General features: G+C 56.1%; 1 protein-coding gene and 1 non-coding gene across 3 annotated transcripts; one reads left to right on the plus strand and one right to left on the minus strand.

Annotated features, from left to right (window-relative positions):
• Positions 1 to 313: 313 nt before the first annotated feature.
• Positions 314 to 387, minus strand: TRNAT-UGU (transfer RNA threonine (anticodon UGU)). Its single transcript has one exon. It is a non-coding gene; the product is annotated as a tRNA-Thr (tRNA).
• Positions 388 to 8,320: 7,933 nt separating this feature from the next.
• On the plus strand, positions 8,321 to 18,930 carry LOC132244141 (uncharacterized). 2 transcript variants are annotated; one of them, XM_059715179.1, is made up of 14 exons: positions 8,321 to 9,212; positions 11,007 to 11,979; positions 12,526 to 13,244; positions 13,499 to 13,629; positions 13,944 to 14,072; positions 14,469 to 14,548; positions 14,702 to 14,804; positions 14,904 to 14,999; positions 15,190 to 15,297; positions 15,723 to 15,858; positions 16,280 to 16,374; positions 16,552 to 16,704; positions 17,460 to 17,607; positions 18,269 to 18,930. In XM_059715179.1, the coding sequence occupies exons 3-14, from the start codon at positions 12,527 to 12,529 to the stop codon at positions 18,400 to 18,402; spliced, it is 2,031 nt and encodes a 676-aa protein (XP_059571162.1). In that variant the 5' UTR covers positions 8,321 to 9,212; positions 11,007 to 11,979; position 12,526; the 3' UTR covers positions 18,403 to 18,930. The 2 variants fall into 2 exon arrangements, with proteins under 2 accessions (XP_059571162.1, XP_059571161.1); XM_059715178.1 differs by lacking the exon at positions 8,321 to 9,212 and having other exon boundaries at positions 10,940 to 11,979.
• Positions 18,931 to 24,946: the final 6,016 nt, after the last annotated feature.

Consider the following 24,946-nt stretch of genomic DNA (forward strand, 5'->3'; position numbering starts at 1 on the left):
ACACGAGACGGTCTCTTGACAAGAAGAACAGCATTCAGAAACATGCATTTCCTATGACGAATAGGGGTTTACATTGCACAGGCCTGCAGTTGCACATAGAAACAGGGAAGAGATGCCATTTTTTCTGATTTTCCCCCCTGTAAACACTGCACGTATCCTGCAGGAGAACCCATTTCTTGTTCATTAAAGACAGGTTTAGATGTTGGAGCAAGAAGAGGGGTCTACCAAAGTCCCATGAGACAGGAAGCTATGTATTGACACCAAGACCAATCCTGCTCCAAAGGTAAGAAGCTGGGGTATTGCAGAGAGAGTTAGGCACTGCTGGGATTTGAACCCAGGATCTTCTGTTTACAAGACAGGTGCTTTAACCAACTAAGCCACAGTGCCCAGGGAAATAAGGGCTGTGCCCCCCTCCCCATCTCCCCCCAGTGAAGAGCACTTGTTCGCTTTGGGAATTAAGGCAGAAGTGTTTTGCGTGGGCTAAAGAAATTGGTGGTGGGGGCAGGCTGGCAGGGGAGGAGGCAAATGCTTCACAAAAATGACCAGAACCCGGGGCCTGGGCTTCACGTTTCTGTCTCCCAGCCCCAGGGAGCCAACACGACTCCATGAGCCCAACCTGGCAGCTGCACACCCGCTCCCAGCAGGTCCCAGCCGTCTCCTTTGTATCAGCGGTTCCCTCCGCACAGACCGCTGCCCAAGATGCATGTTCCTGATGTGGCAGAAATGCCACCGTCGGTGCCCCTCTCCAGAGATCTGTCTCAGCCAGCCTGAGAGGCTGGTGTTGAATCCCTCAGAGTGGGGATCTCCCACCTTGTCTGCATGACAAAAGCCTGGTGCCTGGGAGGCGATGCTCTGGTCACCTGGGCAGGGGGGAAAGACCCGGCCCTGCGCGGGCCCAGGTAGCCAGGGATGCTTGAGAGATTGGTCGGCTTGTGCCCAGTATTGGCAGCTTCGATTGGACCGGGCTGCTGAGGTCAGAGAGGTTATTTAAGGGCCCGGGCCAGGAAGAAGGCAGTCAGCCATTAGCCATGCGGTCATCCAGGTGAATCTGAGCCTGGCTCTCTCTTCATCACCGCATGCTCCAAGAGTGCCCTGCCTCCAGAGGAAACGACAACCCCCTCTGGACGATGGGAGTGAGTAAGATACTTGAGATCCGATTAGATATTTAGCTTCAGTAACTCAGATGCGTGTTTAAACGGCTACCTCAGCCACCCTGGTTTGCTCTATGGGATTCCTTTGATATTCCTGTAAGATTTCTATGATATTGCTCTACCTTTTACCTGTTTCCGTCCTACCCCCTGTAAGCAATACAGTTCTCCTTTGTGACCGGTGTGGGAGACTTATTGAGGGGTGGGTCAAAATTATGCCGAGGAGGCCCCTTAGGTCGGTGGACTAAGGGAGACTGTCCTAAATAGCCCCTGACTTGGGGAAGTGCCCCAAGTGCCTGTATTGGGTCTAGGACCCATTGGACGATCAGGCCTGTGTTTTCCAAGGCGCGCAGAGCCAGAATTGAGTCCAGAGCCGTGGATGGTGGCAGCGGGACCCCAGGCTAGCGGGTGCGCTCCAGGGAAGGGGTCGGCCGGACGGGAGGCACCCCAGGGAGGCACTCGCAGCCTGGACGGTGGTCGGGCGCAGGGAGGTGGGCGGCTCAACGCAGGAGCGCCCCCTACTGGCCCACCACACGTGGTGGGAGAGGTGGGATCCGAATACCCTGCTGTATTGGAGGCATAATTTGGGAAAGGGAATAGAGTCACTGAAATCCCTTGAGCAAACAATTTCTAATTTGACATCGGGTCGACTGGATAGGGTAGAGAGTCAGGATGGCGGACGAGTATGTCCGGATGACTGTGCCCGAACTGAAGGAACGGGCAAAAGAGAGAGGCCTTCACGCAACAGGAAGGCTAAAGAAGGATGAGCTGGTTAAACTTGTGCACCAGCGAGTCAGGACCAGCATCAGCTTCACGCTCTACGACTCCTGAGTCTGACTCAGGACCACACTCCCACTCGTCAAGCCCGGAGGCTGCGGAGAGATCACCCTCCGAGAGCGAGCAACAGAGACTCCATGAGAGAGAGATGAAAAGGATGGAGCTGGAGGAGAAAAGGCTGGAGCTGGAAGCTCAGCGTGAAAGGGAACAACGGGAAGAAAAGAAGGAACAACGACGGCTGGAGGAGAAACAGCTGGAGGCCCAGCGCGAGAAGGAGCAGCTGGCAGCCCGGTGGATCCCAAGTCTCCCCAACAATGTGTCTTCTGTAACAACATCCCATAGCTGAAGAAGCCAATGCACTGCTCTGCAAGATGCGTCCACTCCCTCTAAGGCCCTTCCCCACTGAGCTCCTCACCCTTCAGCCTTGCACCCAGAGCCCGGGAGTCACTTGTGATCCTCTCAGGGTCTCCCTGGCAGCATCACTGGTGCCCGCAGGGATGAGCAGCGCGAGGGGCAGTAGGGGCAGCGTGGAGTCGTGGATGAGCACCGTGGAGTCAGAGCCCAGAGACAAAAGCAGAGCAGTAAGGAAGTGAACGGGCAATAAGGAGCAACCACTTTCACCTTGGCCATGAGGAGGAGGCTGAGTCCTAGCTCTGCCTCTTAAGGCTGCAGAGCCTGGGGCAGGCGGCCCTACCCACGGCTCAGCCTGCTCCGCAGGAGACCCCGTGCAGTCTGGCGACAGCAACTGGCTTGGACAGCCCCAAACCCCACTGCTGGGCCTGGCTGCCTGATCCCTTATGCCAAGACAGTGCCTGAATCCAACCCTGGGAGCAAGGGGGCGCGAGTCCATCCAGCGGCCTTGTCGAATGGATGAGGAGACCCATCTCTCTCCGAAATATGGTATCACCCGTGTGTGCGCCAGTGCTGCCTGTTTGCGGGATCTCTGGCACTGCTCTGGGGTCTGCGCTTCGGGACTGTGAAACCCGTACCTCTTCCATAGACACGAGGAGGAAATAGGGGTTTCGCATCCTTGAAGCGCGGACTTCCAGAGCAGCACCAGCGATCCCCAGAGAGCGAGAGCACGTGTGCGCGTTCGTGTGTGCCTGTGTCGGGTCACCGCTCCACCCAGGAGCAGCACAGACCATCCGCACATGCGTCCTCAGCCTCACCAGGGCAGTTTGTGCCTGAAAGTCTGCACAGAACAATTTTCCCACCGATTTATTTGGTGCAATAAAAGAGATCACTTTCACCCCAAGAGCCGTGTCTGCCCTGTCCTCGCACCAGGACACGAGCTCACACCCGCCGCTGGAAGTCAGCGGCAGAAATTCACATGTTTTTTCTGCGTGTGCCCCGGGCAGCCGAAGTGCAGGGCGGTGCCACTTGGGGCATCCTCCCGTGGCTGCTGTCCCGAGCAGACGCTCCTATCTTGAATTCAGTCGCCTGTGTTTCACTAAAGCACGTTTACCAGAAGGACATCCCGTCTTGATTTGAAGGTGTCAAGAGATGGAGAGCACATACTTATCCCAAATTACAGCCATTGCAAGGTATAAGAATTACCTGCTGATTACAGACCAAATACACAGTGCAACTTTATTGATGCAGCATCATGCACACATTAGATATATTCTATATATCTGGCTTGTCAAACACACGGCCCATGGGCCGCCAAGCCATTTTCCGTGGCCCGAGGTCCCTCGCTGGGGACAGGCGGGTGGGGGAGGGGAGGGGAGCTGCTCACCCCTCGGGGCTGGGCTCATCGCCCCCGCGGGCGGCCGGGCACCACGGTGAGCGGGCCCGTACAGATGAGGGGCTCCAGTGCAGCGGCCACCTCGCTCCGGCCCCCCTTGGGCAGCGCCAGCTCGTGGGGCTGCTCTGCTCGAGGGATGGGGCTATGAAGCCATTTATTTCTCCCCTTCGGTCTCTGGGGCAGGGGCTGGCTGGATGCAGAGTGGGTCCCTCCCCGCCTGTCCCTGCCCACCAGCAGCTACCATGAACCTGGCAGTAGGGCCGCACAGGCAGGGTCTCTCTGGCCGGCCCAGGACAGAGGGTGTAAAGGGGTCTTTGTCTTGGGTTATAATAACTGACTGGCCTGTGGGGCTAGCTGACAGCGCTGCCCATGTGGGACCCAAACCCAGTAATGGCTGGGCTGCCCCAGCCATGACACACAGACACCGGGACTGGCCCCAGGAGACAAAAGTCCTAGTCCTGCCCTGACTCCCCATCGGCATTTGAGGTGCACTTGGCATATGATGGCAGCACCTGCACATGTCAGGCTTGCCTTATATATTATGACTATACCTGATAGGTGGGGGTCCATGTCGACACCACAGTATCATTACATCGTAATAAAATGGTGATTTTGAATTGGTGAGTTGTTTTTAACTTCACCTGTCTCTGCCAAACTCGTTTTTCTATGACTAAAATTAAGTTTGGCTCTATTAGCCACAGGGCCTACGCTACGCTCAAAAAATGGCGAATCAGAGGAAACGAAAATTGATGCAGAATGTCGAGTTTTCAGGGATAGTTGGACTGCTGATTTTTGTGTTGTTGAACAAAACGGGAACATCCTGTGTCTGATTTGCCAAGAGAAAGTGGCTGTCGGCAAGGAGTACAACGTGGAGCGCCGTTATTCTACAAAACACACAAAGAAATGTGGCAGCGCGGTGGGGCGCAGTAGACTTGCTCGGGTGAAGTCTCTAACACGGAGCATGACCAGGCAGCCGTCTGCTTTCAGAGCTGCGAGGCAGAAGTCGGAGGCAGCGACCACGATCCGTCTCCTGATATCCGATTTCCCTGCAGCTTTTCAATTTGGATGTGAAGCGACACCCTTGAAAAGACAGATGTCACCTCCCACCCACAAGCAAACGCCTGCCCTAAATTCTCTGTCTGAGTGAAGCAAGGCACGAGACTCCACTGAAAGACACATTTCACACGGGACCTTTTGAAAGCCACTTGGCATTCATCCCAACCATCAGGGAATGGCCTGGAAAGAATGGTGAAAACCTCACTGATCCTGGGAAAAGGGGTAACTGGAAAGGAGTAGTATAGGGGAGGGTGTCTCCTGGCCTGAGGGAGAATCTGCAGTGAAGTGGGAAGTTATTCTGCAGCTGGCCTGGGAGAGAAATGCAAGGGGAGGGGAGTGGGGGCGGGAAGGAATTGAAGGGGCTTCAGTCAAGGGCATGCCCTGATTTGACCAGATTTCTTCCCTTCCTGTGACAATCCTTGGTCACAACCTTCCCTACACACTTTGGGCCCTGCCCCGTGATGCCACGCAGCCCCTCTGCTGTTCAGCACATCTCCCACGATGAGCGGAGCACGCTGGCCTGGGGGCAGGCGGCACTGCGGTGGTTGCGCTCCTGGCAAAGCCGGGGCCCCTTGCCCAGACAGCCCGTCTCACTGCAGTGCTGCCTGCTGTCCTCCTGCTGCAGGGTGCATTATCTAAGTCAAAATCTGCCTTCTTTAGATGTCCCCCATTTGCCTTTCCAGCTTTACTCGAGCCAGGGCCGTATGGCAAGAATATGGGTGTCTTAGTATTTTCAGTCTTCCCAAAATTGTCCCTGCTGAAAACCCTTTCCTTCAGCAGTGCAGACACCAGGCAGGGGCAGGGACTGGCTTTTCCTCTCTGCTGCTCACAGGACAGTGCTTCTCCCAGGCTGGCTACAGAGCAGGGGCCTGGGCCTGGGCCTGGGCCAGGCTGGAGCTGGCCACTTCCCTCCCCAATGCCTGCTCCTGCTGCCCCGTCCAGCCAGGCTCTCCCTTCCCATCTCCTTCACCCCAGGCTGGGACATCTCCGCCCTTGCCCATTCCCGGGGATGTCCACTTCCTAGGACCTAGGTCAGCTCCTGCCAGGGCTACTGGGAACAAGATCCTGAGTGCACGAGTGGATCTAGGATTTTGAAGAGAGCGATGCAGACAGTGTGGCACGTCATCACACGGTACATGACACGCATTTTCCTCCAGCTAAAGCAAAACAAGAAGCTTCTCTAATACGGTAGGGCAGAGGTTCCCCAATTTAGGATTCTCCGGCTCAGGAGCCGGCGCCGGGCTGCCCTGGAGAGCTGGATCCAGCCAGTGCAGAAAGGCCCAGATGCCCTGGGCTGGGCACCGGGGGCTGCAGTGCAGGCGTCTCCCGGCATAGCCCCAGCAGCACCTGCCTGAGCACAACCCTGGACTGTGAACACCAGGGGACTTCACAGGCCCAGGCCCACCGAGGAAACTAGAAGGCCGCACGTGATGTGTTCCTGTTAGGACAGAGGTTCCTAAACTTTTTCTTACTGCGCACCCGCTTCCAGATTGACCAGCTGCCTACGTACCCTATCAGCATACATTTTATAATTTAACCCCTTCGATGTCAAGGATTATGAGAATACACTGCTCTGTCCCCACCCTCCTGTGCATACACCCTAGCCCCTTTCCAAGTACCCCTGAGGGGTATGCATGCACCCAGTTGACAACCCCTATGCTAGAATATAGATCAGGTTTAAAAAACACAACAAACCAGGTTAAATTGTCAAAGGTCATTGCATCAAAAGCCCTGCTATCATTAAATTTAACTGTACATCATTTATTCAGATTCATGAAACAAAATCTAGCTTTCTTGAGGATTTTGACAGGGCCTCCAATACTTCACGGTCAGTCATTTCTACACCCAAGTTAAAATAAGATGTCCACACCTGAGTTGAAGTTTTTAGCTAATGCTAAACACAGTCTGCAGGGCTGTGAAACAGAAGAGAGTGGCTATCAGGCAGTGACATTGCAGAAGAAAGGATACTTGGAAAAGTGGATCTTCAGGACCATTAAAAAGGAGAGAGGGTCATTGACACTTGTGGAGGGGAGGAAGATTAACAAGAATTAGGAAGATGATTACAGGCCATGAGATAGGTTGAGTCTCTCTGGGCAGATCTACATATTCATCAGTGCATGTTACATACTGGGCATTTAGGTTAGTACTTGTTTCTAAAATACTAACTAAAGGCACAGGAGCTAGCGTTACTGTGCAGTCGCACTGGAGCACGGTTATTTTGTGATGCTTCCTGCGCATGAGCCTAGTAATGCTGCACAGTAGGTTATTAGTACGGTTTTTAACCATCGTGCTACTATGCAGTTTTAATAGGCCAATGCACAATAAGCACCTTGTATAGATGCACCCTCCAAGTAGAAATGATGCTGCCTCTCCCAGGCAGCTGGTTTGAAAGTTTGGGTGGAACAGGAACCAAAGCAGAGCAAGTGCGCCGCCTTGGATCTGCCCGTGCCCTGTATATCAGTGAGGGCAGCAGCTCTGGGATGCGCAGCCGTGCGGGGACCAGCGATGGGTGTGGAGGGGCCGCGTGTGCAGAGCCCCTGGGCTGCCAGCCCCCAGGTCTCTCCCCATGACTTGGAGTCTCTGGCTCAGGAGCTGGTGCCGGGCTGCCCGGGGCGCTGGTCCCAGCACTGCAGAAAGTGCCCCCAGGGCTGGGCATCGGGGGCTGCAATGCAGGCGTCTCCCAGCACAGCCCCAGCAGCACCTGCCAGAGCACAACCCTGGGCTGTGAACACCAGGGGATGTCATAAGGCCAGGCCCATGGAGGAAACTATAAGGCCCTATTACTACTGGTGGCACAGTGACATGTTACTAATTACTTGGGACAAATTATAATGAAACCAGGCACCAGAGTGGGGGGTCAAAGGTTCAAAACCAGACTGCCAACACGGTTGTGTCTGGTTGTGTTTTCCTTGCGCTGTCCCTTGAAGGCTAAAGCCTCATGCTCAGCACTGCAGGGCTCAGTTGCTTGTGGCACTTTTGCAGCACTGGGACTCCCTGTTCTCTGCCATGAGGAGCCAGAGGCATTTCTTGGTTCCTCTCCCTCCACAGGACTGGACTGAGTTGAGGCAGAGCAGGTCTCAGATCTGCATACATATACGGATGCAAATGTTAAGATCCACCCTGGATATGATTTCAGAGAGTGATAATAATAAATGACTCTTAGTTCAACACAGCAGGGTCCGCAGTGCTGTTGCAGAACCCACAACACATCAAACACAGTTAAGGAAGCAGCCGCAGCAGCCGCTGAAGGAGGCTCAACTCCGGTCTCCTGAGCAGAGGCAAGGCAAAAGCAACCTCATCTCCTTCAGTGGCAGCCAGAGCCCCCTCCCCCACAGAGAGAGGCCAGCACTGGAAGCAGGAAGCAAGCTGGACCCCAGGGCACCCAGCTGGGCATGGGCTGGGAGAGCTGCCAGCATTGGGGTTGGCATTTTGAGTGGCATGGACCTTTTGCCCTGGGCTTTGCCTTCTGGGGTTGCTGGAGCAGCCCGAGTGAGGCTTTGGGGGCAGGGCTGGTGCACAGCCCTGTGCCTGGTCCCCTGCATCTGTTCACACAAGGGAGCGCAGAGCAAGCCCAGTGAGCTCGGCAGGGGTGCAGCTGTGAGAAGAGCCCCAGTGCCATGTGCACAGCTCCACACAGCGCACACCGTGCCTGTTTCTCGTGTTGGCACCAGTGGAAAAAAGTGGCTGTGGCAAAGTGGGCGACTGCACTGGGCATTTCCTCCCCTTGCCCTTGATTTGGGGAGTGCCCGGGCTGCCCTGAGGGACACCCATCCCCAGGTGCATGGGCAGTGGCCTCTGAAGAGCTGGGAATGTGATGGTGGTCTCCTGGGTCTGACCCCAAATAGAAGAAGTCTGTTCCCGTCCCCTCTGCCTTCACATGAACAAGGGACTGTGCCCCTGTCATGGGTGGAGCCAGGATCTGGCCAGGATTTCTTCTCATTGGTACCACTAAGGGGAGCTTGGCAGCCATAAAGAGAAAGGGATCCCAGGGCCAGAGCCTCAGGACAGATTTGGGAGCCTGAACCAAATGCAAAGAGGATTCGGAGACCCAATGTAAAAGGAGACGGCGAGTTCAGAGCTTACCATCAAGTTGGACAAGTTTAGCAGATGCCTTGTTTCTTTATTTGCTTTCTAGGGTCAAGAGCTGTCAGGGGCAAGGTTCCTACTGCTGCTGGTGCATTGCATGAGATGGGAGCTGAGCAAGGGGCCAGGCTGCAGCCAATAAGAAAGACCAGGAAGAGGAGAGCGGTGGGTGCAGATGACTGGCAGGCCTGGACGGCATATCATTCAAACTGCTGTGCTGAACTGGTCAGGAGGGTGCAGCAATGGCCAGGCTTGCAGAGATGTGCCGTGCACTTGCTGGACCACAGAGGCCACCAGCGAGGCTGAGGCATGGCGAGGCAGGCTGTGGAGATGCTGCTGGAGAGGGAAACGTAGCAGTCTCATAACAATCCTTACCCAGGAGTGCTGACCATCCTAAAGAGGTGCTTTGTATTAGCTCCCGTGCCCATACCTTCTTCCCTCTCCAGGCCCAGGCTGACTTACCCCAGGGTCAAGCTCAGGTTTCCCATGCTAGGGCTCGGCTGTAGTCAGCTTGCTCAGGGGCTCCTGCCGGAGGCTGCTGGAGCAGCCTGAACTGGGGCAGGGGCAGGGGCAGGGGCTGGGTTTTGGCTAGGGACTGAGAACAGGCAAATGTGGAGCTGTCTGTCTGCTCGGGATGAGTAGGACTCCCTGTTAGTGCTGTATTGCAGTGGGTCGCCTCCTCCACGCTGCTAAGAAGCTGGATGGAGCCTGAGGGCCCCACCTGGAGATGGATCCGGGAGGTGTTTTGGCAGCAAGGCAATTTGCAGCAGGACCAGTGACGGGGTTTTGGGACTTCTAGGCCAGTCACTGGAGCCAGGCTGTGCGGGGTCTCCTGCAGGAGCAGCTGAGCGTGGGTTAGGGTCAGGTTTGGGACCAGGGTTAGGAGCAGGAAAGGGATAGAGGTGTCTTCCTGCTTGGAGTTGGTTGGTCTCCCGGAGATGTATATAGGGCACGGTGGGAGAGGGCAGCCCACATGCACAAGCTGGACCCTAGAGCACCCCAGTGGGGCATGGACTGGGAGAGCTGCCAGCATTGGGGTTGGCATTTTGAGTGGCAGGGGCCTTTTGCGGCAGGGCTATTTTGGCAACTGGGGATGTATCGGCTGGTGTCTCCCATGCCACCTGTGGGTTTCCCAGGACAGGTCCTGTCAGGAGGTGTCTCAGGCGCTGCTTCCTGGGGTTGCTGAAGCAGCCTGAGCAAGGCTTTGGGGGCAGGGTTGGTGCATGGCCCTGTGCCTGGTCCCCGGTGTCTGTGCAAAGAAGGGAGCACAGAGCAAGCCCAGGGAGCCCAGCAGGGGTATAGCTGTGAGAAGGGCCCCGGTGCCGTGCACACTGCTCCATGCAGTGCGCACGGCAAGCCTGTTTCTCGTGTTGGCACCGGTGAAAAACAAAGTAGTTATGGTAAAGTGGGAAACTGGGCATTTCCTCCCCCTGCCCTCAATTTGGGGGAGCACCTGGTCTGTCCTGAGCGACACCCATCCCCAGGCACGTGGACAGTGGCCCTGGGGGACATGGCGGTGCCGCGGGGGGCTGCGGCGCTGGGTGCGGGGTGGGGGGCGATGGAGCTGGTCCCCGGGCGTTGCCGCGGCAGCGTTCGTATCATCGCGGCGCCGCGGGATTCCAGGCAGTTGCCGGCGGAGGCTGGAGCGGTGCTGCCGGGCGCCCGGGGTCTGCACAGACGGGTAAGTCGGCTGCGGAGAGCGCTGCCCCTCTTGTGCCCCCGCCTGAGGCAATGCGGGTGTCGAGAGGAGGCCTCTTGCCCCAGGGGTTGTCAGAGTCAGACGTGAAAGAGCCGCGGGGCCGGCGCCCTCCTGCTCCTGGACGAGGTGTCCCAGGGGGACGCGGCCCGACGGGGTGGGATTTGCACCAGCCCCACCAGCGATGGGACCGGGAAGGGCAGTGGGACCCGATCCTGCAGGTTGTGTTCAGCCAAGAGCGGGCACCAGGTCTGCGCCTTTCCCTCGGGGGTGGTTTGTGCCTGTGTAAAGCCCGGAGGGAGGAAACGGAGCCGAGCCCGGCCGAGCTGCCCCAGCCCAGACACCTGGAGATGGGGTTTCTCCTCCTTTTTAATGAAGGGGAGAATTGAAGAACAACCCCATACCGATTAATTTATTCCTTTAAATCACAGTCCAGGGGGAAGAGTAAGTATTTCCTCCATGTTCATGTGATTTTAATGTCCCGTCTTGTTTCTGTTAGTAATCATCAGGCGCCGTTTGGAGAGCGACAGCAGAACCGGTTTCGTGGAGGATTTCGCTCTGCGATCTCTCAGCCCGGAGTGAGCAGGTCAGGATCGGTCCTTGGGCAACGCTGCCGGAGACGCCGGCAGGGGTCGAGCTGGGAGGGGAGCGAGGGGCTCTTGTGCTTTCAGGCCTGTGGCCCGCGTCCAGAGAAAGTGCGACGCATCAAGACGGAGCCGACAGGACCCTGCCCTTGGCGTGAGGGGCTGAGTAACGCTCCCTGCAGTCATGTGTGTAGGGTGCAGGAGCTGGGCATGCTCTGGATGCCACCCCCTGCTGAGGCCATGATGAGAAATGTTTCTCCTTGAACTCTGCATGTTTTATCTCCAATCCAGAACATCATTTCTCACACCGGTGTCGTACCTCTTCCCAAAGCTACCTGGGACAGGGCTCGCCTCCCCGCCAGGATGGCTGGAGCGCGGTGCACAGCCAGTGTGGACTGGACCCCGGTTACAATCCACTTAGAGCCACCAGTCTTGATGTCGCAGAGCAGGACACTTGGTCTTTCCTGGGCACCAACACGCATGGAGTAAAGCTGCAGGCACAAGCCAGTAGCGCCTGTGATGTGGAACAAGGCCAGCGCAGGGTGGCAGGACTTTCTGTTGGGTGGCAGGAAAGGGCCAGGAAGAGAAGATCAGGGAAGAAGAGGGGTCCTGGCATGGGCAAACAGAGAGGGGACTAGGCGGGGGGGAGGAGAGGTGTAGTTTTGTTTTGGGGGAAGAGGCTGTGCACAAGGATGGCTTCCAACAGGATGGCATAGTCCCTTTCAGGGGTAGGCGTCCCCCCATCGGCGGCAGCGACTACAGCTTGAGGCGGCGAGGGACATCCATCGGAGGAGAGGCAGGAGACCTTAGTCCAGAGCCGGAGGGAGGAGTGCGGCGTCACCAGGGCCTGTGAGCACCCGCCCAGCAGCGCTCCATCCCCCAGGGCAGGTGAGGGGCCTGCAGCGCCGGGGGGGCTTCCCGTCTCTGTGCACGAAATGTAGAAACGGGCAGAAAATCCACCCCCTGCAATGTGGGCACTCAGCCCCTGGTGCTCCCTCACACCACTTCCAGCGGGTTGGAGACATCCCCAGGTGCTGAAGCTCCCCACCCCTCCCAGCCCAGCCAGTGCTGCCCAGACTGAGCGCGCAGGGAGCCCCAAGCCGTGGCGCTGCTGGGCTCCTGCAGGTCCCAGGCAAATGGCCCCTGTCCTCCTCTCCTTGGCATTCCCAAATGCATGGGCACTCAGCCCATGGCCAGTCACGTGGGGTGAGAGGGGAGTAGAGGAGCAGGGAGCTGTGTGTCCAAACCAGCTGCAGGTCTTGGACCCTAAGACAAGGGCTCTCCCCACCTGCCAACCCTAGTGCCAGGGAGGCTGTGGATATGGCTGTAACCCAGGGTTCACCTGCCTGTGTCTTGGATGAGCAGAGGAGGGGGTGGATACGTGTGAAGGGGATGCTTTGAACCCCAGTGATAATTGCCCCTGTTGGGTGCCAGGATGGACAGGCTGCGGCAGGTGCTCAGGAGGAGGTCGGCCAAGGTGCTCTCCATGGGAGAGGAGAGCAGCAGGGAGCCTGGGCAGGAGGAGCGGGGCCCCACCTGCCGTGATGAGGAGGGGCCCATCAGGGCAAGGAGCTGGCTGTGCCCCATCTGCTGCCGAAGTAAACTGGCAGCTCCCAGCGGCAGGGGAAAGGAGGGAAAGAAATCAGCCACCTCCAAGTCCAGATGGAGGTGGCCATGGGTGCGCCTGGGCAGGCGGGAGCCAGCGCCATCACAGCTCCTGGCACCCGAAGAGCCGTGCAGCTCCCCTCCTGGGTCATGGGGCAGCCTGGAGCCCGGCCCTGCAGCCGCGCAGCAGGAGGCAGCCCCGTGCCAAGCCGGGGACGAGGGCCCAGCTGCCCTGGGGCAGGAGCTGAGCCAGGCCCACAGCAGCCCCTGCCTGAGCCGCAGCTCCTCCTGGGATGACTGGCACACGTCCCAGGAGTCCGGGAGCACCAGCCCCAGCACCAGCTCCTCCTCCTCCTCCTCCTCGGACTCTGAAAAGTCCCAAGAGGCCCAAAGCACCAGCACGAGCACGAGCAGCAGCTCCTCCTCGGAGGACAGCGATAGCTCGGAGGAGTCCAACACCACCAGTTCGACCAGCAGCTCCTCCTCGGAGGACTCCAGTAGCTCCCTGGAGTCTGGGACCAGCCCGGCCCCCGGTGCCACCTGCACAGGTGAGGGGAGCCGCTGGGGCCAGAGGTCTCAGCACCTTTCACTAAGCGAGGCCACTCGGACCCTCCATGGGGCCGGGCAGGGGGATCCTGGCCAAGGTGAGGGGGCTGAGCCGCACACCTCCCTGGCACGTCCTGGGGCAGACAGGGGACCCTAGTGCTGGTGGTGGGCGCACGACACCATCTCTTCCCCCGACACCCACTTCCCTTCCCCTCAGGGGCACACGAGTAACCTCTCCCCTTTCCTCTGTGTGCAGTGATTCCCAGCCCAGCCGGCGAGGAGCTGGAGGAAGAGGAGGAGGAAGAGGAGGAGGAGGAGGAAGATGGAAGGTCCCCGGAAGAAGCTGCCCTCCTCCTTGTGAAGAAACACCTGCAGGACCCCGGGGAGGTATGAAACTGCCCCAGCGGAGCCGGCACCCAGTCAGTCTTCCATTCCCCCATGCGGCCCATGGCAGGAGGTCACCCCCTGGGACCCAGAGCCCGCAAGGGAGCCCCGGGGCGCTGCTCGAGGTGGGTGTTTGTGAAGCCCCAGCTGGGTCCCTCCCTCCACGGACACTGCCCTGCTCTTTACAACACCTGCCCCGAGGAGATGCATCTCAGCTCCGTGGGGGCAGAGGAGGCCTGAGTCCCACAGGGGGCTTGCGGAGGAGCAGGAGGCTCCTGGCTAAGAGCCTGCTTTAGCCCTGGTCTCGCTCCTGGTAGATGCTGGACGGGAAGGACAGGCAGCGCTTCCTGCTGGCCATCATCAGCCTGACCATCGCCGCGGACCAGAGCAGAGAGGTGGCTGTGGAGCTGGAGGACCTGAAAGCGGCCGTGCTGGAGAGGATCGTGGTGAGTAGCACGGGATGGTGTGGGGAGAGGGAAGGAGAGGAAATGTTGTCTCGTGACACCAGGAAGGAGGGGAGAGGTGGAGCGGGATAAGAGAGAGAATGGCAGGCGCGCCTTTTCCTGGGCATGACATGGGGGTACTAGATGAGGGAGATAGTGGTCGATTCCTGACCTGGATGTTGAGCGTTGGGCAATCCTGCATCTGGAGGGCAGGGGAGGGTGGGATCAGGAGAGGTTTGAGTGCCATGCTTGCAAGGCCGTGGGAGGCAGAGGGCCAGCCCAGCTGGGTGGGTGGGAGGGGGCTGGTTGGGATCCTGCTGCCTGCGCCTGCAGCACTGGGTGGTCTCCCGTGGGGGATGTGGCTGATCCTTACCTCCCCGTCCCCTTTGGGGCTCACAGGACCTGATGGAGACCATCTCAGTGGAGGGCGACCGAAAACACATCCTGGCGTACAGCATAGACGCCATCCGCTGCCTCAGGTACAGGGACCTCTGCCTGACTCTCCTGACTTTGCTGTGGGCCAGGGGGATCCCCACTGCTCAGGCCCAGCTTTCCAGGCTGTTTCCTGCCCACCCCAGTGCCACCGCCGCCCCACATAGCTCAATCTGACGCAGGCTCCTCTCTCCTCACAGCGACCCGAAGCTCAGCCTGGAGCCAGCGCTGGAGTCGCGCCTCCTGCGGGCCGCCGTGGAGAAGAGCTTCCTGGCCATAGGGCGTGAAACCCATCGAAACCAGGTAGGTGCCCCTGCCACTGCCAGGTCCCACAAGCCACCCCCTGGCAGGAGTGGCCCCAGGCTCCGTGGCACTGACCCTCGGGTCTGCCTCCCCTTTCAGGTCGTGCAGCGACTGTACGAGGAGTACCTGGAGGGCCTGCTGTGCTGCGTCTTGTCCAGCGCCCCCAGCCTGGGCAAGCTCTACTCCATCTGGGAGGTGAGCACCGTGCAGAGGGGCTGGGCTCGGGCCGGGACAGCTCCTGCCCTGTGCACTGCAGCAAGCCTCTCTCAAAGCAGAAGGAAGATGGTCAAGCCCGAGCTTGAAACCTGGGTCCTGAGGAGGAGGGCCCCAAGGCTGCTGGGTTCAGCAGGGCATGTGCCCTCATCTTAACATCTTCCTCCCACAGCACTTTACATCGTGGACTGAGGCGCCGGATGCCCAGCACCGTGCACTGGGCATGAAGATCATGACCGGCGCCATTGCCTTTGCTGTGCAGCTCCTCCCACAATTTGAGGTCAGTGAGCCCCTTCCTTCCCCAGTGTCCTGGTCCCCTGCCTTTGCCAGGGCCCTCCTGGGAGAGTGGGGTCAAAGCTGGAGAAGAAGCTTCACTCCAGGGCTTTGCTTCTGCCTCAGTGGTGCCCCTGACTCTTTACGGGTCTCTTTTCCATGGCCTGCTCTGGGCATGGTCAGCCCTGGACATGGGGCCTACTAGCCCTGGAGCATGAGGCATGGGGAGTGATCCTGGGGCCCCGAGCAAGTCCCTGGGCTGCAGGTTCCCATGGGAAGAGAGGGCTGTCATGCTCTGGCACTGTGGTCTCTGCCTTCCTGCCCTCCTGCTGGGTAATGCGGAGAGGTGGAGAGAGAGAACTGTGCCTGGGGATGTATTGGGGAATGAAGGTGGGACATGCATGAACTGCCTGATCCTCTCCCCCTGCTTAGGGCTCCCCTGACATACTGGAGGTGGGGGACATGGCAGCCCGCCTGGGTCTGTCCATCAACGACCCGGAGGAGACCATCAGCTGCCAGGCCAGGGCGTGCATGTATTTGCTCGCTCAAATCCTCCTTCATCAGAGGGGTAAGGAGACCCAGCTGGAGTACAAGGCTCCGATGCCAGCAGTTTCCCTCCAAAAGCCTTGTCCCAGGTGCTGGGCCAGACGCTTTGTCTCCATCTGTCCATTCCCAACCTGGGAACAACTCATGGTGTCGGCATTAATGATTTGGGCCTCTTCACCTCAGCGCCGAGCTGTGGTACTGCAGCCTGTGCTAATGCACCCATCCTGGGTGTCTCATGCGGGAACCAGGGAGCCCATCCCCAGGCCCCCAGCCCAGACTGGTCCCAGGACACGTGGTGTCCATTGACTCCTGCAGAACAATGACCTTCCTGCTGGGGCCCTGCCCTTCATGGTGCCAGAAGGGCAGCCAGAGCCCCACTGGGTGGACATTGAGCACCAAAGCTAGAATGGCAGCTCAGAGCCATGTGTCTCCACTTGTCCTAGGCCAAGACATGCGAGGGGCAGAGGAGCTGCGGTGCAAGCGCCAGAACGATCAGAGCCAGGTCCAGAAGTACAGGGACCTGGCGAGAGTGGGAGAGGTGAGGATGGTGTGTGTGATGAAGGGGTTCAGAGAAAGGCTTGGTGCTTGTCTCCAGCTGGCAGGGGTCTTCCTGCGGTGGGTTACAGCCTTGCAAGTGTCCAGGGCAATGTGGTGCCAGCCCCAGAGATGGAGCCTGTGTGTGGGTTGTAGCCAGCCTTGTGTTCTCCTGTTTCAGGGGCTGAGAAAGATCTTGCTGGAGGAGCAAAGGAGAGCTTTCCTGCAGAGGGCCCTTCATGCAGTTCGCAATGGACCGATGCACATCAGCCAAGCTGGGCTGGTTTTCCTGTATGCAATCTTGGGGGAAGCCGGCCGCTTGATGGGGCACAAGGTCAGCAGCCACGTTGGGGAGTGCGGGGAGGGAGGAGAGTGAGCTCACGGCCCCTCGGCTCTGTTCCACGTAAAGTTGCTGTCGTCCCATCACGACCTGTTGTGTGGGGACAACGTGGAGCAGAGAGAGGTCACTACACACCGGAGTCTGAGCTCTAGCTCACGGTGGGGTCCATTTGTACTTCGCAGACTAACTCAATTAGTGACCTGCCCCTGTCTGTAAGGTGCAAATCTCCCTTGCCTTCTGAGCAAACTGGCCTTGAGGAGAACGGGAGGCCTGCCAAGTGCCTTGGAGAAAGGAATGAATTAATCTGCCTAGGCAGGATGGCACCAGCCTGTCCTTTGCACATGTCATGCCCCTGAGGGTCAAGGTCTCTTGCCAGGCCCAAAGATACACAGCGTGTTCCCTCAGGACAAGCTTCCCATTCCCAGTCTGCAGTCAGGAGTCTTTAGGAGGTGCACAGGTCCCCGCATGGCTCCATTTCTTCTCCTGCCCACGATCCTGTGCTTGCTCTAGGGAGAACGGAGGATTCAGGCACTTGGCGCTGCTGATCTGCCCCATTGCCCAGAGCTGCCACCCTCTGTCTTTACTGCGATTCTCAGAAAAATGTTGCTCAAGGAACCTGCCCCCCATTTCCCTGAGCTGTTGCCAAGACCCCTTGGTTTCAGTCCAATCCCTGCCCCATGACCCCTCCCCACATCCCCTGTCCTTTCTGGGTGTAGGACAGGCTATGACCAGCTCTTGTACCTCTGCAGGAGAAAGAAATCCCCATCAGGGTCCTGAATAAGGTCTTCATTATCACCTACCTGAAGGAGCTGCCTAAAGATCTGCAAGGGCACAGCCTGCTGGTCACCTCCTCCAGCGCCATCGCCTCTCTCCAGCCGCCCACACTTGCTCCTGCAGGTACTGTCCTGTCCCCTCTGCCGCTGGGGAGCAGGGAGCAGTGGGAAGGGAGGGGGAGGCTCTTGGCACTAACACAAACCTGCTCCCTGCCGCGTGTGGGCAATTCTCCCCTCTGCCCTACAGAGTCCTGTCCTAGGATCCGTCCTCCGCAGGTCTTTCCTTTCTTTCCTCTCAATGGCAGGAGCCTTTCCTCGTGCCCTGCTGCCCCCGGGTAAACCTGCCCTCTGCCCCGGGTGGCATGGGTGGGCCTGCAGGGTGTTGCCATCTTTCATGAAGGAGCCCCGGGACCTGTCCCAAGTGGCTGAGCCACCCCAGGACAGGGGGGACCCTCTGCCTCCTGTTAAAGGCTGCTGTCACTCCCACAGTCGGAGACCTGCTTTCCCTTGCTCGTAGCTCTCTCAACCATGGTCTTTTTGGGGCTGGGGTTGTCCATTCAGAGCATCTACCTCATCTTGAACGTGGCTGGGCAGTGATGCCTAAAGATGTTCAGCTTCTTCCAGGCAGGAGGCTAAGCACCATCTATTTTTTTTTCCCTCATTCAAATGTTCAGGCCTTTGTGTCCTGCGAAAGCTCCCAGTCCCCACTTCCTCACATCGCAGCCTTGTATCATGGTCCCAATGCAAGGATTTAATCTTCTGCTGCTTTTTCTTACGCTGCGTAGCAACACCTGCAGACCACCTCAACCCTGACAGCACCTCCATGAGAGAAGATGACCTCCCCAACCTCACCGGGAGCCCGATGGCTACAGAGAAAAGCTGCAACAGCGCTGAAGCCACCACACACGTCACCGACTGACAAGTCATCATCCAGTCTGAGCCGTCCGCCACAGCCAAGTCATCCTCTGCAAGAGGAGCAGCCTGAGAAACCCTCGTGGTGAAGAACTTGAATATCTTCCAGACCAGCTCTGCAAAGGGCTGGGGAAAGACCAGGCACCATGCGTTTGTAGTGCCCAGGTTGCCAAGTGGAGGATGCTCTTGTTGTGTGGATGGCATTTTGTGACCCCTGCCTCAGGGCTTTGGCCGGTCGCCATTTGGGGCCAGGAAGGAATTTTTTCCCCCTTCATTTATGGAACCAACTTCGGGGGGTTTTTCGCCTTCCTCTGAGGCATCGGGACATAATCAGACCATCCCGGCGTCTGTTGTGTTAGTAGCCTGTCCTTGAATCCATCGAGAGCCATTCAGGGAGTGAAGAGAGCAAAGGCATAAACCACGTGCACTGCTGAACATAGATTTAGTGTAATGTGTCATGTTGAACATAGATGCTATAGAAACTAAGAGGAGATGTAGGATAATAAAGTTAAGCTTTAGTTTTCTTTTCTTATAAGTGTTGGTGTTCGTCTCAAATTCCTGTGTGAAATACAAGCTCATGACATGCAAGGTAAGAAAGAAGACAAGATGATCCATTGCTGTAGAGAACAGGGTCTACAACACACAGGAGAAACCTGGCATGTTTAGCTCAGAAAGTCAAGGTCGAGCTGCCTGAGAAACTGCTAATACTGTTCAATGGGAAACCACCTTTATTCCTCAACAAGTCAACGTTGGGTGGTCAGGGAGGTGTTTCAAGAAAGTGGCAACGGGAAAAGTTCTCTCTGCTCCAGGTTGCCGAGGTGCTTTGGGTAGATGTGGTATGTCTTAGGAGATATAGTTGGAAAAAATGTTCTTTGTAAGCTTTTGGGCACAAACACCCACTGCCACAACCAATAACTGTTCTCTAGGTTGGTCTTTGTCAAGACCAGAGGGAGAAATAGAAGAGAGATGGGGATGGGGAGTATGTTTCAGGAGCAATGGCTTTGTGGTGCTGAAGGCACTCAATGGGAAGGGAAGGACCCAGCTGTGAATCCCAGCTGGAACGCAGATTTCTCCAGAGTCTTTTCATTGGAATAAGCAGGGCCCTTTGCTACGCAGTATATTTTTCTGGTGAAAGTACAATGTGTACAAATGGGCCCTTGTAACAGGCTTCTCTGAATAGCAGGGGACAACCCCCTGCCTGCCCCACTCCCCCTGCGCGATCCATGGAGCCCATTCCAGGCTAATATTTGTACCAAGTCACTGGAGTCAAGATCTCTCAGTCATGGGGGCTGTGGGGTTTCTGGGGTTTTGAGCTGTGTTTGTTTGGTGTGGGTTGGGAAGACCCAGCTCTGTATCCATGCTGCAGCACAGGGAGCTTCCCAGTCTTTTCCACTGGAATAAACAAGGCCCTTGGGAATAAACCCACTTAGCCCCCCCCGGCACTCAGGGCTAGATCTGGCTTGCAGGGATCCGCACAGTCTGGATCCAGACCCCCGCCTGCAGTTGTGGGAGCAGTGGCACCTGTGGTCGGAGCAGATCGGCGTCAGCTCAGGGAGCCTCAGGGATTCACGCAGCCGTCAGTCACCCCCCAGCGCTGCAGCACACGTCCATGGCGGCTCCGCACCCTGCAATTCAGTGGCGGTTCCTCATCTTGTCCCACCCCAAATCCCTGGCCCCTCCAGGAGCCCTGCAGACCACAGGACATGGCTCTGGGGACTGGATCCAGCTCACCGGCCGTATTTTTGACACCCTGCTAGGAGCTGTTCTCACCAAGCTTTGAGTCACTGCTTTGGTTCTTATTGACGCCTCTCTCCTCTTCCCCCTTGTCCCACATGCGACCCCCAGACCTGGTTATGGCTCCCAGTACTACTCACACTGACACTGTACAAAAGACAGCATCCCTGCCTAACTCTGTTGCTTTTCCCTCGTTCAGCGTCCCTGGGACATTTCCTCCCAGCGTTGCACTGGGAGCTCCTGGCTGGTTGTTTGCCCCCCTGACCTCAAGCACGTGTTCACAGTCACTGCTCTCGTGTGACATGTGAGGAGCAGGGGTTCAATGCCCACCCAGCCCCCTTCAAGACCCAGGACACCCAAAAGAAGGGAACGGAAAAGCTTGCAGTTGGTATCCAGGCCCGTGCAAAATCTCTGCTATGCTGCTGTTTTCCCAGCACATTTGCACTGGTCCAGACAGATGGTGAATGAGCACAGGGAACAGTCCTCTGTGTCTGAGGCAGCTCAGCAAATGCATGGCACACCGCGCACCAGCCTCCCGCACCGACCGGAGCCTGCAAACACTTTCTCATCTCCTCAGGCGCAGCAGCCTTGCCCTGGGCTCCCCAGCACGGTGGGTGTGATCAGTGTTGGTGGGGGAGGAGGAGGACGTCGTCGCTGAGGTGCTGCAATGTCCCGACACGGGAATTATATCCCTGGGTGCACATTCACCCCAGCCCCATGGAGGGGCTCTGCCTGCCCCAGGGATGTGCTAGTGCCCAGCCTGACACCTCGGGGCCACAAGTGATGTCCAACCAGCCCAGCTCAGCTGGGACTGATAGCGGCTCTCAGCCCGGCTAACAGAGGCTGGACTCGCTGGACATGACATGTGTGTCTTGGGGTCTCAATCCCGTGTCTCCCAGCACAGGGGCACTCCCTGGCGCTGCACTGAATGGCCGTGTGTCCCAGTGTGGCACCGGCATCTCAACCTCTCAGAAAAGGCTGTGCTGAGGGGATGTGGAAGAGGAGACTGGAGCCTGAGACTCTTTTCCTCCGAGGAGCAAACAAGAAGGGCCCTGACAAAAGCTTGGCACGTGATGCACATGGGGCTGCGGCTACGTGGCCCAGCCCTGCCCTAAGGAGGGCCCTGCCTGGATGCCAACAGCCCACGGCAAGCAGCTTGTCAGGGCGAGGGGTTGTGGGGTGGGGGAGATCCCCCAGGGAAACTCCAACTACCAGCTGCAGAAGTGCTTGCCCTGCTGCTCCACGTGCCATGGGGCCAGCTGCGCTGCTGGGCTTGGCCTCACCCTGTGCTGCGTGGCACTGGCTGCACTGGTTCCTCAATTGAGTCCCTGCAAAGAGGATTTCTACGGAGGAGCTGAGCCCCAGGGGTTGGGTGTAGCAAACATAGCCAACATTTGGCTGAAACTGGGCATCCAACATCATTTTGCAACACTGTACGAGATCTGCAGTATGAGACTTACGGGGTGGTCAAACACTGGAACCAGCTACCTAGAGCAATCAAAAATTGATTGCTTATTCCCAGTTCCTTATTCCCAGTTCCCTATTTCTTACTCCCAGTGCCCAGTTCCTTTTTCAAAGCTCATCGAGACCTAATAAAAGCTTGTTATTAATGAATTAAACATCTGAAACAGAGAGAATGTCATTAGCTATGCACATTTACTAATTAAAATTGATAAAAATATTCTGCATCAAGTACAGAGCCCTAAATGATGGGTAGGTTTAAATGGGATTATGGGGCAAAATCCATTTTGGGACACCTCAGACTTCCTGTTGACTCCACTGAGGGACTGCCCTTGACATCTGTGACCAGAGACTTGCCTGGCTCAAAGCGTGGTTTGGCCGTCCCAGGCTGCCAATTGACAGCAGGCTAGCCACTGTGCTAAGTAGATGGACCTGAAAAAGGACCTGGATTTGGGGCTGGGATTATAGCTAGATATCCTGTTTTGGGCAACCTCATGGCACATCTCTGTGCCACTGGGGAACTCTTCTGGACATCTCTGACCAGAGACTTGCCCGGGCCAAATGTGGTTCGGCCATGGCAGGCTGCCAATTTACAGCCCCCTGCATTGAAATGGGATTATTTGGGTGCACAAATTTCTCCATGTGGGTAAACTGAGAAAAGCCACTGCCCCAGGGCGCTGGGAGCTCTTCTGCAGGGATGCACGATATGAGTGCTGCTAGATTTGCAAACGCCTACGTGAGTCCAGATAAACCCAGAGATTTTCACTAGGAGTCCACAGTGTGCAAAACATTTGACTGTTTGGAGTCTTCCTGAGTTCTTTGCAACTCAAGAATTGCTCCGTTGCTTTGTTCGAGTCCAACAGTGACTGAAAGCTGAGAGCTGGCGTATCATGCCATTAATTGAATGTGTGGCCAGGCATCCCTGACTCTTGGAGCCCTGTCAGGTAATCTGGGCTCTCAGCGTTGGGGGAACACCGTGCTGCAGATCACCATGGTGTGGATCAGCACTAGATCACCTGACAGGGCTCTCAGCTGTGGGAGATGGCTACTGGACACACCGGACTTCCTCTGCATCAGCACTGATGCTCGATCCCACAATTATACCTTCTACTCTGCATGTGGCATGGCTAGAAGCACAGTTGTGTGGCTTGTGCAACAGATGTCCTTGTGCCTTTACTGAACATCTGGCAGAGGTCTTTTGGTCAGTTGGCAGCAGCAGTGGACTCCACGTCCTGGGTTAGGAACAGAGGCTCCTTGCACAAAATCCAATGAGGGGTAGGAGATATTGAATACAATCTACAACAGGCAGCACTGACCAGAGAGCTGTTGAGGGACAGCGAAGCATTGAGTCTGCCCTCCTGAGCGCTCTCATCAGCTCCCAGGTCATTGTGCTGGCCATTGTGGAGTCCACTCCATGTCTCTCAGTATAGAGAGAGCCCCTCACTCTGGTTGGCTTTTACAGGCTAGAGCCCATTGCTGCAGGTTGGTGTCTATGTGCTTTGGAAGGAAGGGAGCAGAGGTCAGTCTTGTGAGTAAAAGAGGGCCAGACGTGGTGGCCAGACATGGTTCCAGCCCTTTGCCCCTTTTGTCCAATAGTTTCCTGGTCTTGCAGCACCTACCCTGGGTGTGGGAGACCATGGTTACATTCCCTTGTCTGCCTGTTCATTGAAATAAATCAAACTAAATATTTTGAAGTCCTGTTTTTTTCCCCAAATAAAATAAACTCAGGAAACAAAAAACTTTTTTTCCCCCATTGCATTCCTCTTCATTTAGTAAGTTTGTTTTAATTGAATGATGGTATAATAAAACCCAGGAGAGGACTAGCAAGTTGCAAGCTGCTTTTGCCTTTGACTATTAACTTTTTTTTCAATGAAATGCTATAGGGATTCAAAGCCAGTTTTGAAATAATTTTTCAGTGAAATCATAAGCTTCACAGTTTATGCAAAGATCAGTGAAACAGAGAAGAGAATGAATCTCTTTAAACCTGGGTTCTTTGCCGAGGAAAAACAAGAGAAGTATCGTAATTGCAGAGATTGACATACGGTGACTTAAACGACGATAAACCAGCTTCCCATGTGCTTTTAATCTGATCAAACTAAAAGTTAAAAATGTTACTTTATGTTCATATTCTTTTCAAACAGAATGTAGAAATGTAGTTGGTTATGTCTTGCTATTCAATTTTAATTTACTGGTGTGTCTAGTAGCATCCTGCTTAATTTCTCATTTTTAATTATTATAATTTTTTCTTGAACTGCGGAATGTGATTGGCATCCAGGCAAAGCTTTTCACAAGTAAAGAAAGCTTTAGCAATGTGTGAGGACCATTTTCTCCTTAGCCTGAAGGATTAATTTATGAAGATCTATTGTCTGGTACATCTGGATCATGACTTTTGGTAGCTGAAGGAACGATCCTGCTCTCTTAGGTGGAAAAGGAGAATGAAGGCAAGTGGCATTTCCTATGAGCTTTGTTGGCATGAAAATACCAGATTGAGGGGTGTAGACATTGAACAGCAAGGGTAGAGAAGAAACAAATCGTTGGCATTAGTGAAGATGAGGGACAGAATACAAGCCTATCTCCAAGTATTGGTATTTAGTATAGGTTTTCTTTGTGACCCTCTTGCTCCATAACTGTCCCCTCGTCCACATCCATAATTGTCCTCCTTCCTCTCCTGCAGCTGGTACTGGCTACAGTTGGAGGCAGGCAATCAGATAAGGTAGATCAGTAGCTTGGTACAATTTGGGAATCCCTGTGCTCCTGCGAATAAGTAGTGAGGAGCTGGAACGGGCGGATGACTGGTCTAATCCAGAAAGAAAGGGCAAGGGGAGATGGATAGTGCTGGAGTGAATAAGCACTGGAGTGAGTTTCAGTACTGAATCCAAAGGAGTGTATGTCCTTCATTAGCGGGTCTTCCATTGAGCGGCCAGCTAGTCTGATTTATGTTGCTGTTCCTTGTGACCACTGCGGTGCCTCTCTGCTCTACTCAGCATCCTGTTAACAGTTTCGTGTACTTAGGTGTGTTTCTGCCCAACTGCAATCCTACATCGTGGGTCAGAGTCAGTGAGAAGTGATGAGTACATTGATTCACATCACTGTGCCAAGGGAGCCATTACCTAGCTGTTTCTGAGACAGGTTTGCAGCTGCTTTGGGTCAGTGGAGAAATGTAGGGACCCCTGAGGAGAACAGGGAAGTGGCTCCACTTTGGTTTGCTGTTGACCATCCCAGCAATGGAGTTAAGACTGTCAAAGTGGAGATGTCTTTAGGGAATGATCTGCTTAAAAGCATGGAAAGACTGCAAGACTATAGCAGGTCAGAAATACTCCAGTAGCAGTTGGCGCATCTGCATGTTCCCGGGACTG

This window comes from Alligator mississippiensis, chromosome 11 (assembly GCF_030867095.1).
Source record: "Alligator mississippiensis isolate rAllMis1 chromosome 11, rAllMis1, whole genome shotgun sequence".
NCBI lineage: Eukaryota > Metazoa > Chordata > Crocodylia > Alligatoridae > Alligator > Alligator mississippiensis.